The 12,532-nt window shown below is 36.9% G+C and overlaps 1 protein-coding gene across 1 annotated transcript in view; it reads right to left on the bottom strand.

Moving 5' to 3' along the window:
* LOC124155158 overlaps positions 1 to 12,532 on the bottom strand; it is a 61,163-nt gene that overhangs the window by 7,176 nt on the left and 41,455 nt on the right. The window contains exons 15-18 of the mRNA XM_046528874.1: positions 7,319 to 7,519; positions 6,988 to 7,228; positions 4,808 to 5,255; positions 1,808 to 2,007 (exon numbers count right to left, since the gene is read on the bottom strand). Of these exons, the coding sequence (XP_046384830.1) occupies positions 1,808 to 2,007; positions 4,808 to 5,255; positions 6,988 to 7,228; positions 7,319 to 7,519 (1,090 nt within the window). The remainder of the gene's footprint in view (positions 1 to 1,807; positions 2,008 to 4,807; positions 5,256 to 6,987; positions 7,229 to 7,318; positions 7,520 to 12,532) is intronic.

Here is a 12,532-nt window from a genome sequence, read left to right as displayed (position 1 = left end):
GTACAACTCATTTCTAACATGTGCTATCGTCTTAAAATTTTCAAGATGCATAGAGTAACCTTTGCAAAAATGTTCTTGTTTCTCAAAAATAAAAAATTCCATGTGAGAAAATACCAAGGTAAAATTTTAAAATTTGACATGCAAGCAAATGTTGACCTGGGTCTACAAAAACTCTAAAATTTCAAGTTAATGGCTTTAGTTTGCAATCAGTCACCAAAAACGCCATTCAAGCATGATGACTGATCACACTAAAGCACATAATTTATAGTACATTCAACTCTTGATTATCCTGCAACCAATTACTCGGCCTATTATCTCCTTCCAAAAAAAAAATTGGAAGGATTTTGAAAGGCATAAAAAATAAAACCCTAATGAATGTCAATTTATTTCAATATAGTGTACCTTAAAACATATGTAGAAGTATGTATCAAAAACATTTTCTACATTTCAAAGAAAGGATGAGTCAGTTCTTAAATTTTTTTGGTTCTCGGTACTGGTCTGGTTCTCCATACTCTGTTCCAAGGATGAACTCTTATTATCTGAATTAATGGCAAATATAAATGAGCAACTATAAGACGTGAATGAAAATACATAATTTCACTAAAGATGTAAATAAGCAGGAAAGCTCTGTAAAAAAAAACTTGGTATCGTCTCCACAATTTTATTTGCCGAACAAAAAAGTTTAAATGACATTTTGTTAAAGAATGCATAATCAACCAATATGTCACATTACACCTGCCAGACACTGCTTCTTTCTCCACGTTTTGATTTAAAAAATTCAACATTCTTACCCGTTCTGGGTCTAATCTATTCTTTTTTTTTGGAAGAAATATTGTCTGCAGTCATTCACAGAAAACAGTAGAAGTCGATGTGATTTAGAAGGGCTGCATGAATGCTTGCAGCACAGTTTACATACTGCATAGCATCCGGATCGTATTATGTGATGGAGCTTAAATTGTTACTTTTACTGACAACTTATTCGCATGCTTCACAGTTCTTATAACCTCAACAATAAACTGCTCGACACACCCGTACAGCGACACCATGGATAAACTGCGGCCTGAGTTGACGCAAAATTGTAATGCAGTAATACATTCAGGATAACCACAAATTTTTTAGATTTTCCATGGGTTTATCCACTTAGGAACAAGCTCTTGGAATGCGTCTTGCTCATATGTTGAAGAATTACTGCATATGTACATGATTCAATTTTAAGACCACTTTCAGACGAAACGGTTTTCTGCCGGCCACCGTTCATGGTAGTCGTTTCCTCTGAAAGTGGCCTCAATGTAGCACCGTCGACGGCACATCACACGGGCCCAATTGAAATGGGCGCCGTGCTGTCAACAGATTTGACTTGTTTGAAAACATCCATAGAGACCTACAGAAAAAAAGAAAAAAAAAACGTGGATGCCATGCAATCGGAAAGTAATATATGTGTTTTTTAATCTTTTTCTCACTTTTTCGGCCTTGAATATGCTGCTGACAATTTCTGCTTTGAGCACCAAATTCAAATTTTTACCACCTTTCGAGCCGGTTCTCAAGTACCGACTTTATGCGATCGGTTCTCGATATCGGTTCGACCACCCAAGAACTGGCAGTACCAAGAACTGGGTATTGGAACTGACCCATCTCTGTTTAAAAGTAATACATCAATACAAAATTCATCACGTGCTCAATTGTATGTGTTTTTCAATTATTTGGACCTACCCTCACATTCATTAGCAGGAATAATCAAGAATTAACAGTACTTAACAAGATCAGGATTTCACACAGGATAATCAATGACATGCAAGTATATTTTTACCTTTTTCAAGTGGTCAGGCAGCTTGGTAATCTGTTGCAGCTTAACAACGTCTGGATTGCCAAAATCAATGTATGATACTCGTATTTTGTCTGGACTTTCGGCAGCATTTACTATGGCCCGATAAATGTTATTGTCTTCTCTGAACAGACAGGCCACCAATGATCCTTTTGCAGGAACTTCTTCAAGCGGCCTCATCCCTCCTGGAGACCAAATTGGTGGGACAAAAATTAATAAATGGCTTTGAAAATTGTATGAACTAGGGCTTGGAGCACTGGGATTTTTTAAGTCAATCAAGGTAGAGTGAGAATTTGAAAAAGTTCTTGAAAACCTAGCAAGATTCAAGATATTCAGCCTTAATTGAGACTTTTCATCTGGAGTTCTTATCACTTCAATTTCTCATTTTAAAATGTTCTATCCTTGCCAACATTTGCTATTTATTAATGGTATCATCAGGACGTAGACAGCTCCAGTACTTTCCAGAATTTGACATTAAAATCCTTGATGGGCATGAAAAATGTTCAAGCATATTTACATGCAGTAAAACTTCGATTTTCCGCACTTTGATTGTAACATCAAGACTCGTTTTTACACAGCAACACTCAAGCCCGGCCAGAAAGCATAGGGAATTGCAATGGTGAAACTTCGATTTTTCATCTTCTCTTGATTTTACGCAGTTTTTTGATTTTGCAAAGCATAACCCCAGCCCCAAAGATACTGCTAATCTTGATTTTATGCTGCTGTCTTTCGACTTTGCGCAGAACAACCTCAGTATTGAAGATAATTCTGATCTCAATTTCATCTACATATCGTCAAGTCTCTAAAAGAATTACACATGCCTGCAGAAGGGTTTAAAAGACTGAATCAACACACTTGCCACTTATCAATTCCTTTACCATGTCAAATTTGCTTAATTATCGAAATAAAAACTCAGCATCAGAACTATTCTCTCAAAAAAATTATTTTGCCTAGTTTTCCAGTTTTCAATAATTTTTTATTCTTTTGCGGAGAGCTCATTCATTGGAATTGGACAAAGTAGCAGGAATAGCAGCACCACAAATCACGGCTTACTTTTAAGAGTGATACTCGTTGGTGTTTGCAATCACAGTTAAGAATCACTGTTACTGATATGTAGCAGTCACAGATAACAAAGTGATTGGAATATCACAGTTCCAGTCACCACCAGAAGAGACCGATTGAAAAACTTCTACACCTTCTAACACCTGTTTACAGAATGCGCCCAATCACATGGCAACAGAGAGTTAGGGTGTATGGGGTGGAGTTTACTCGGTTGGAGGGGCAGAGCTTACTTAGTCTCAAGGGTGTAGTAGTGTCAGGTGGTTAGCACAAGTGCATCATGTCCGGGAAATGTAAATCTTTGGACTTTAAACCTAAATTAAAATTACAGATGAGTGCGAAAGTAACAGGACTTCAAAGACATATCAGGAGGCGGTTCGGTGCCTCGTCATTTACATTGTTCACAATATTAAAAATCAAAGATAAAATTCATGTAGCAGAGCCCGAACTAGGAATACCAAGAAGCCAAAAATATTTGTTGCAAGAGGAACATCTTGAAATGGAATCTGCACTATTCAAGTGGTTTTGTCAACAAAGGTCTGCAGGACAGCCCATAAACGGTGCGGTGTAAAAGATGAAAGTTAAGGTGACTAAATTGCCAATGGAGAGAAACATCTTCAACCATTGAATAATGCCGTATTTCAGTGAACTTATTGGCCAATTTTCCCAACTGACTAACATACTGGTTAGACATTCGAAAACTCAACAATACTAATATTATCGGCATGATCTACATATTAGCAAAATTATCCAAAAAAACTTCCACCGCATACCAAACATATTGATTCCAACTAGTTATGCAGATTTTACACCTTTCTTTGGCAACCAAAAAATATAAGAACGGGAATGAAATCACCGAAACTGGGGGAATTAATATTTTATAAAATTGAAAATCCCCCATTTCTTTAAATATGTTGATACTCAACTAGAACGTGCCTGATAATGACTCTTTACCTGATGATTACGTCTAACGTTGAAACCATGGTCATGAATAAATATTAATGTGAAAGCACAAAGTTCTTCTTTTTTAATTTAATTGACTCTTTACCTGTTTAACTTCGTTTATTACCACCAAAAACAAAAGAAATATTGCAAATACAAACGATTAGGAGACTTCGTTGGGTTTATTCAACACCTTTGGATACAACAAGCAATTGGTTAAGCAAGTAATTTCCGAGGCATTTTGAGCACTCGTTAAACTGGGCTTCTACTGTAGCAAGTTGCCTAATCCCAGCACATGCTGCTGAGCTCCAGACACTCATCATACCACTAATAATCAGCAAAATGTTGGTATAGATAAAAAAATTGGAGCAATAGAAACTCCAGAGGAAAATTGTCGCGATTAAGGAAGAATATCTCGAGTCTTGCACGATTTACAACACCTTTATCAAGTGACCAAAAATCATCTTAACTTTACTTGTCGTACACGCTAATGCCATACTCGAATATTCAAATGCTGATTGCATCAAATTTTACTTGAAAAGTTGCATAAACTTGATGCCTAGCCTTCTGTAATGTAGGGACACCTGTAACAGGTATAAGCCTATGAAACTTAGTCAAATTCATATTCATTGTCATATTTATAATTATATAGGCACATAGCCAGGGGCCCTGCACTCCAACCCCAAAAATGTTTTCCTTGTTTCAATCCATAAAAACATTCCAGAAGCATCACCAGTAACAACTAACCCGCTTACTTGTTGAGTGCGTATTATTGCTAGAGCTGGCCTTGGCTCATGCATGCAAATTTTGTGTCCATTGTTAGTAGGCACTACTATCTACAGAAAATCTTAGCTTATCTTAAAAAAAAATGCATCACAATTATTTCTGGGAAAATAATAAGAAGTGAGTGAATTCAAAGTGAAAACTCACATGATGGCCCACATTCACAGTAGCTTATCCAGTATAAAAATTCGATTGACTTACCAACAGGTCTGCAGGCCTCGGCCACCGAATGATTCAACTCTTGGAATTCCGCTTCACTCTTGGGATCACACTTTTGCAAATAGATGGCAGTCAAATTAAATAAATGAGAAATCTTCACCGTGTCTCCATCTTTCAACAACACACTCCGAGGTGGAGAATTTCTTTCAGGTGTAGGTCTCGCAACTGCACCAGTCGGTCTTTCATCTGAGGCTCTTCCAGCAGCAGAAGATGGTCTGCTATTCCGAAATGAATCCCCAGAAGAGTCTGGAGACTTAGGAGGAGCTTCACTGGAACTAGGAGAACTGCTATTTTTAATCTCAGGTTTCCATGGTAATAATTTAGCTGAACACAAATGTGTATTATCGGCACTCATTATGTTACACATCACTTCTGTACTCGAACCAACAGTCCTTTTCGAGAGTGCTTTCACTTTGAGTTGAGCTCCCTCCTAGAAAGAAATGAGGCATTAATTGCAGATTTGAAGCCACAATATATAATATTTTCCAATTTCCCAACACAAATGCACTAAGTACTACGGGAAGTAAATAACTGATGAATCTAAGTTTTTGTAGAGAGAATCCCAAGCTGTCAAAAACTTTCTCAGAAGAGGTTCTGCTGAAGTATGTATTGATTCTGAAGCTCTGAACTTTCTTGGTTTTAGGCCAATGATATCAGGTAAATCTGCTAGTGCTGATAGCACAGTCGTCACAACATTTTATGATAAACTCCTATCTGTGATTGAGAGTGGCTCCTTTCCCCCTCAACTAGTTTTCAATGTTGACCAGACGGAATTGTTTTAGAAGAGAATGCAATCTCATTCATTCATTTACAGGGAAGAAAAACCTGAGTTATGTTTCAAGGCAATAAAGACACTTTCATGTTGCTGCTTGATGCTAATGCCTCAGGGGACTTCAAATTAAAGCCAGTACTGACTTATCATTCATTAACTCCTCGAGCAATGAAATGGTATTCAAAGTAGCGTTTGTCTGTCATTTGGATGAGCAACAAAAGGGCCTGAGTGACACAAGAATTGTTTTTAGACTGGTTTTAAAATTCGTCGATTGCCAGAAATGCATTATGAACCCCTGTGATAGACATTTTTCCTAGATGTTAGCCCACCCACTCAAAAGGTGGGAATTTCAAAAGCACGTACATATTTTTTTTCAATGAGAAAAATCTTCTTTTAATGCATGCCTACTACCTTTAAAGATATTTAAACTATAAATGTTTACATAAATAAGGTCTTCTAAGGCTATTAATAGGCTATAAACCATATTTCTCCGAATACACCCCCCCCTTAATTTTGAGGCTTGAGTTTCAGGAATATTTAAAAAAAAAATGGGTTTGAATGTAGTCCCCCCTTAACTTTTACCATGGACATTTTTGGAAAAAAAGGGGGGACTATATTCAGATAAATACGGTATATGGTTTATAGATAATTCGATACCCAACACTTACGCTACTGGGAACATATTCCTATCTTCGCAATGTTTAAATGCTCTCGTATAATGCAAATTTGATTAGAGCAAAGACCCTGAGGAACGGATCCCTAGCGCTAAGTGAGGCATGGGTGTATAAATATTGATCTCTGAAGACAATTCATTCATTTAAACTTGGCATCATTAAAACCCTCTTCGTACCTGACAAAATACCATGCATTTTTGCCATGGCAGAAGATGATTTGTCTGGGCCAGTTGTGATGTGAGTGATAAATTAAGTGACTTCATAACCACCACCTAAAAGGGGGAGCCATTCTGCAAAATCCCCCAGGCAATAATTTTCCAAATCAAATGTGTTGTCTTGGAAGTGTGCATTTTCTAGGGTCTTCAAAACAGTTGATATCACAATAATGAACCAAATTATGTCCAGCCACTCACCGGTATTTGTTCTAAGTATTATGAAGGAGATGGCAAAATTGGGGATGTCAGTGACTGAATTTTTCTCATTAGTTCTAAAGAGGTAAAAATTCTTAAATAAGCCAAAAATTTACTGCAGGCCATGTCATATGGTATTACATTAAATTTGTTTTTCACATTTCCACAATAATTTGCAACGGTAAAAATTTGCCACCAAAAAAAAAATGCTGCCTGTAACTAGACACACCTCGGGTAGAGACTACCCATGTATACAACGGTACAATTTGCACTACTAAGCATGCCAGGCTGAAAACATCTACTTACCGTCAAGAATTCAGACTTCAATTTTTCCTTATCAACAAAAGATTTTATCACATGACACTCCACAGTAAAATAAGGAATGTTTTTAAAATGTTCAGGTACTGGCTGTACTTCCTTCACCGTTTCTTCAACGCCTTCATCGAAAACAACAACTTTCCATCCTGAGGCATCTCTCCCAACAATGACACCTCTCCTCCACCCTAAATACTCAACATTAGCAACAACCATATCCCCAACAGATGGTCTGCAATCACAAAATGCAATGCATTATTCACAAATTTTTCAAAAGATCAATGAGCCCATTCCTTACAATAATAGTTTACCCTCCACTTACTTGAAATTCAAATCTTTTTCCATCACATCACATTTATCAGGAAGGTTTTGAAGGACTTCAACCCAACTTTCCCTAACGTCCGCAAAAACCAATGACACCAATGCCTTGCCACTCTCTCCACTTTCAATAACTTGCTTTACTTCACAGACTGCAGATCCGCCATCCTGTAGTAATTCATGAATTGGACGGGGCAACTCCAAGCTGGGAGAAAAATGAAAGAAAATAATAATAATAATAATTTATTTTGTCTAGAGACCTTACAGCAAAAGATATAAGACACGTCATGAAAGGAAAAAAATGCATATATATATATATATATATAAAATCTTGATGAAAGCGCACTAAGCGATAATATAAATATGTGGCCGATCGAGGCGAACGAACAAAAATTGTACTACTAAAACATAGACACACGTAAAAAAAAGGGACACTCACAAATATCCGCTGAAACGTCTGAACGTTTATTTGTGAGTGTCCCTTTTTTTTACGTGTGTCTATGTTTTAGTAGTACAATTTTTGTTCGTTCGCCTCGATCGGCCACATATTTATATATATATATATATATATATATATATATATATACATCCCGCTATCATTTTGCCTTCCTTACACTCTGCAACGTTTTGGCGTCCACCAGAAATAGTTATATATATTGCTATATTATCGTGTATGTTGAACAACCGAGTGATTTCCTACCTCGTGTACTATTTTGTTTTACGAAAATTATATATTTGCAGGAGATAAACGTGCATCTTGAATCCATACAGACAGGTTACAATTTGGCATCATTTCATATCCAATCATTATGGCGTCCGGAGTATATTTTTTACATTTGATCATCATTTTGAAATCCATTTTGTATATTTACCACCACCGCGGTACCTTTTTGGCTTCCTGCGCTGTTGCCAAATATGTTTATCTTAGAAACCTCGCTCTTGCTTGTTATTTTTGTAGTATATAGCTGTTATTGCATTAATTGGGTGAATTAATTCCAATTAACTATTAACTACTGTTAACTGAACATAATATCACTGTAAAAAAAGATTAAAGTCATGATAGGAGTGAACTTCGTGAAACTAGGATTCTAAAAGTTAGCCAAATTTAGGCATTACAATGAATTAATGAAAATCCATTTGGGAAGAAGCATATCAAAACCCTTGGTTTTTATAAAGCCAAGGACACGACGCACATTGGGCTAAAATCGAAAAAAGCTGGCCAAAAATCGGCAGTCTTAAGTATTATAAAATTAAGGAAGGTTTTTGTCAACGGCGTGTTGTAAAGATGCAATCAAGCTTATATTGGATGATATATGCCACAATCTTGCTTAGGATGACAATATCAATTAAAAATAGGCAAAAGTGATGCGGGAAGCAAACTCGCCAGGGGCACCTTCTGGTACGGAAATATCAAGGGAAAAATAGAATTTTAGCTAATAATGTAGCTGTTTTCAGACAACAAGCTGAGAAAACCGTATCATTTACTTTAAGTACACTCGATACGGCCCTCAAAATTACAGAAAAGGGGGGTAATTAGGTCCTCAGAAATTCCTGAAAAGGGATTTTACGTAAGTCTGTGTTAGTATTGTGGATTACTAATTATTGACCAACTCAACAATAATTCCATTTGAACGATTGAATAAGGAAATCTGAGGAAATTGCGAGAGGAACCCCAGATAATGAGTGAAGAGTGAATACGTGAGGCTAAAATGAGTGCAGTGTCGATTGAACGTCAATTTAAATGGAATTATTATTTAAATGAGTGTACTTATGCAAAGTTTTTTCAAAAGATTCCATGATTTCTCACGATAATTTAAGGCTAGATCAATTTCTCCAGATGTTGTCCCCCCTTCTGTCAGATTATCCTTCAGCAATGCTACGTTAGTCTCCAGAGGTTTTCCCTTCCTTTCCTTCTTTGTTTTGTTGCAACCTCTTTCCCATTCTCTGACCATTTCATACCTCTCTCTTGGATGGAAATTATATAGTGGAAGTGTTTCGTCATTTCCCCTCTAGGAAAGTAATGGAGTCAAATCTTCGGTTTTGGAGGAGTATTTTTAATAAGGAATAGTTTTAAATTCGGATTTGTACGTTTTCACTTGGTCTCCGATATATTATTACATGTGTTCATACTGAGTGTTGAATATCAATTTTTGGAAAGTCATCGGTGTAAGTGAAAGCTATTACGAAAGAAAATTTTGATAGCATCCTTCTGACAGGTCGTACGATTATACCCCGAGAAAAATAATGGCTTCACCATCTTGAACGATACGTATTCGCTAGCATAGAGGCTAGAAAAAACTCCATCTCCCATTTACAAGGTTCAAGTGTATATCAAAAAAGATATGTTGCGGCTCGTTGATGTCCCGTTCTTATATTAATCCATTGGAGTCGCGAGGAAGTACCTCCTATAAAACGGCCTTAAATATCATATTACATTTAAATGAAAGCAAATTTCACAAATCGCTCATTTTGCTGGCGGATTCCAATAATTTCATGTGCACGGAAAGCTATTCCAATGGGTACGTTCGTTGGCATATCAGCGTCGACGGCATTTTACCACGTTTGCTCCTTTCGTAAAGATGGACTTTATCGTATCCTGGGCGTTGGGAAATGTCCCAGACGTACCCAAAGAACGTTTTTGTGGCGACAATATTTAAAGCGATTCTATTCACGTGTAAATGATGATTCTGATTCTATCTTATGAAAGTGCTTTCGTATTTTAGCGTGGTGACTTTGATTTTGTTTTGCGATATTGCCTTCATGGTTATCCATTCAGTAGGACGAGTTAAAATAATTCTTTTATATGAGAAAACAACTTTTTATTTATATTCCGCTATAGATAGAGTGAATTAACGCCTTTCATAAGCTGTATTTTACTCATTTTATTTACTTTTTACTGGCTCCAGCTGTAATTTGCTACTCCTATAGGGGTCTTGCTAGTAATTATTTAATACTTTTGACAGTATCCAGCGCTTTTTAAAATTACTCTTTTATTACATTATACGACTTTTTGACTTTACTACGTATTTTCCTAAAAATTAATTTGCCACATGTATCGTTTTATATCAATGGTTATTACAGATATAACCATTTAAGAAGGCAGGAAGCAGACGGCCTCCTATGTAAGAAAAAAAGAAAGTAACGAAACGCCAAAAATGTTATGCATTGTTCAGGATATAAGGTGCTTCGGGGTAACTGGGCATGGGTTGATTATTTGCGTAATTATGGTAATTTTAAGTTTATCAGGTTGGCTCACCTACTTGTTCTTTTGATCCTTGAAAAAAATGCCTTACCTCATTTGCAGCTATTTTGTGATTTTGGGCTGCTGTGGAATTTTAGTGTGGAGATTTTTCATAGCAACAACCTGTTGTCTCTGTTAGATTTTCTGGATTTCTTTTTGATGTTGTGTGTAATTCCAAACTATTAACAACTTTAGGATAAACGTGAAGGTTGATTCTGTTCACGAATACGTTGTTCTCACCCTTATACTTTCTGTGGGTTTTGTAATAGGGGTGTTCCAGTTACCTCAAAAGTTTTTAATTGCTGGAGTAACTGGTGCTTCATGGACCAAGTTACTTCAATAGTTAATATGAATGAAAATGACACGGAGATACTTATTATATAAATTAACCTCACTAATCAAATGCTTAAATATTCCTTCGACGTAATCTTTTTGCTCAACTGTAGATAATGGCGGTAAGTACAAGGAAAACTCAGGAGGGCGCTGAACTAACCTACTCGATTGAAGGTCTTGAAAATTCTTTAAACGATGTAAAATCGGGAACAAAACTACTCGTGGGCAGCCTTGTTTTACCGAATTCCTAGGAGTACTGTACAACGACATGTCTCTGGAACCCTGGGAAATGACACACATCTCAACGCCCAAGTAAGGGTGATGGGTTTTGACTTCCTATTTCTCTGCTGCTGAGGAAAAGGAATTTGTCAATGCAATAAACGTTATGGAAAAAATGGCTTTGGACGTCATTAGCAAAAATATTGAACAAATCGCGTTCACCTAATATATTGGCGAAAATCGTTGAGAAAGGAGAGGGAAAAGGGGTACAGATCATCAACTGCTTGTAAGAGCATTTCTTTCGGTAAGGAAGTGGCTGAGTGATATTTTTAAAATTTGTGCAAAACAGATTATTGTGTTGCAGTGACTTTTAAACCTTACCTGCGAAGGAAACGAAAATAACCTTCATTACACCCATGCCTCGTATAGCGCAAGGGATGCGTTCCTTGGGGTCTTTGCGCTGTACGAAATTGCGTTATATGAGAGCGTTTTAACAATGGGAGGATGGGGATGCGTTCCTGGTGGCATACGCGTTGGGTATTGAATTTCCTCTAAACCATATATATTCCTATTAACAGACTTAGAAAAACTTTTTCATAAAAACATTTATAATTTAAAATAGCTTTTAAGATAGTAGGCATGCATTCAAAGACTTTTGTTCGGGTAAAAAAAATCCGTACGAGCTTTAGAAATTCCCTCCTGTTGTTCGGGTGGGCTAACCTCTGCTATCTCATGGGTTCATAACACATTGCCGGCAGTTGACAAATTTTCAAACCAACCTAGAAACAATTAATGCTTCATCAAGGCCCCTTTTTCGCTCATCCAAATACCAGGCTATTGCTAAGTTGAATACCATTTCATTGCTCGCGGAGTTTGTGAATGTAAAATCAGAGCTGGCTTTAATTTGAAGTCCCATTAGGCATTAGCAGCAACGTGAAATTGTCTTTAAATGCCTTGAAATCTGACCTAGTTGTCCTTCCCTGAAAATGAATGAACGAGATTGCATTTTTTTCCGAAACAATATCGTCTCGTCAGCACTAAAAACTAATTGAGGAAGAAAGAAGCCACTTTCAATCACAGCTTGGAGTTAATCAGAAAATGTTGCGGCGACTCCGCAATCAACACTCGCAGATTCACCTGATATCGCCGCACTGAAAATACCTACTTGCCGCATAAAACACTGAAACCAGCCGGAGTTTTCACTAAATGTCTCGGAGCGATTACCAACCTTGCCTTTTCGTACTAATTCAAAATGAACTTTCCATATGTACTGAGCGCTTGGTTAAAGTGGGTGGGGCTGAGGTCACTGATGTTTTAACTTCGTCTTTTTTCAGAATAAGGCATCGGGAGTTTAACCTTCCGCGCAATATCGCTTTGACGCTCTCCATTTTCAAAGCAATTTACCTCTTTCAATTTATTTTCTAG

This window comes from Ischnura elegans, chromosome 3 (genome assembly GCF_921293095.1).
Source record: "Ischnura elegans chromosome 3, ioIscEleg1.1, whole genome shotgun sequence".
Lineage (NCBI taxonomy): Eukaryota > Metazoa > Arthropoda > Insecta > Odonata > Coenagrionidae > Ischnura > Ischnura elegans.
Note: the sequence above shows the minus strand (reverse complement) of the source record. Positions and strands in the feature narration are given on the sequence as shown.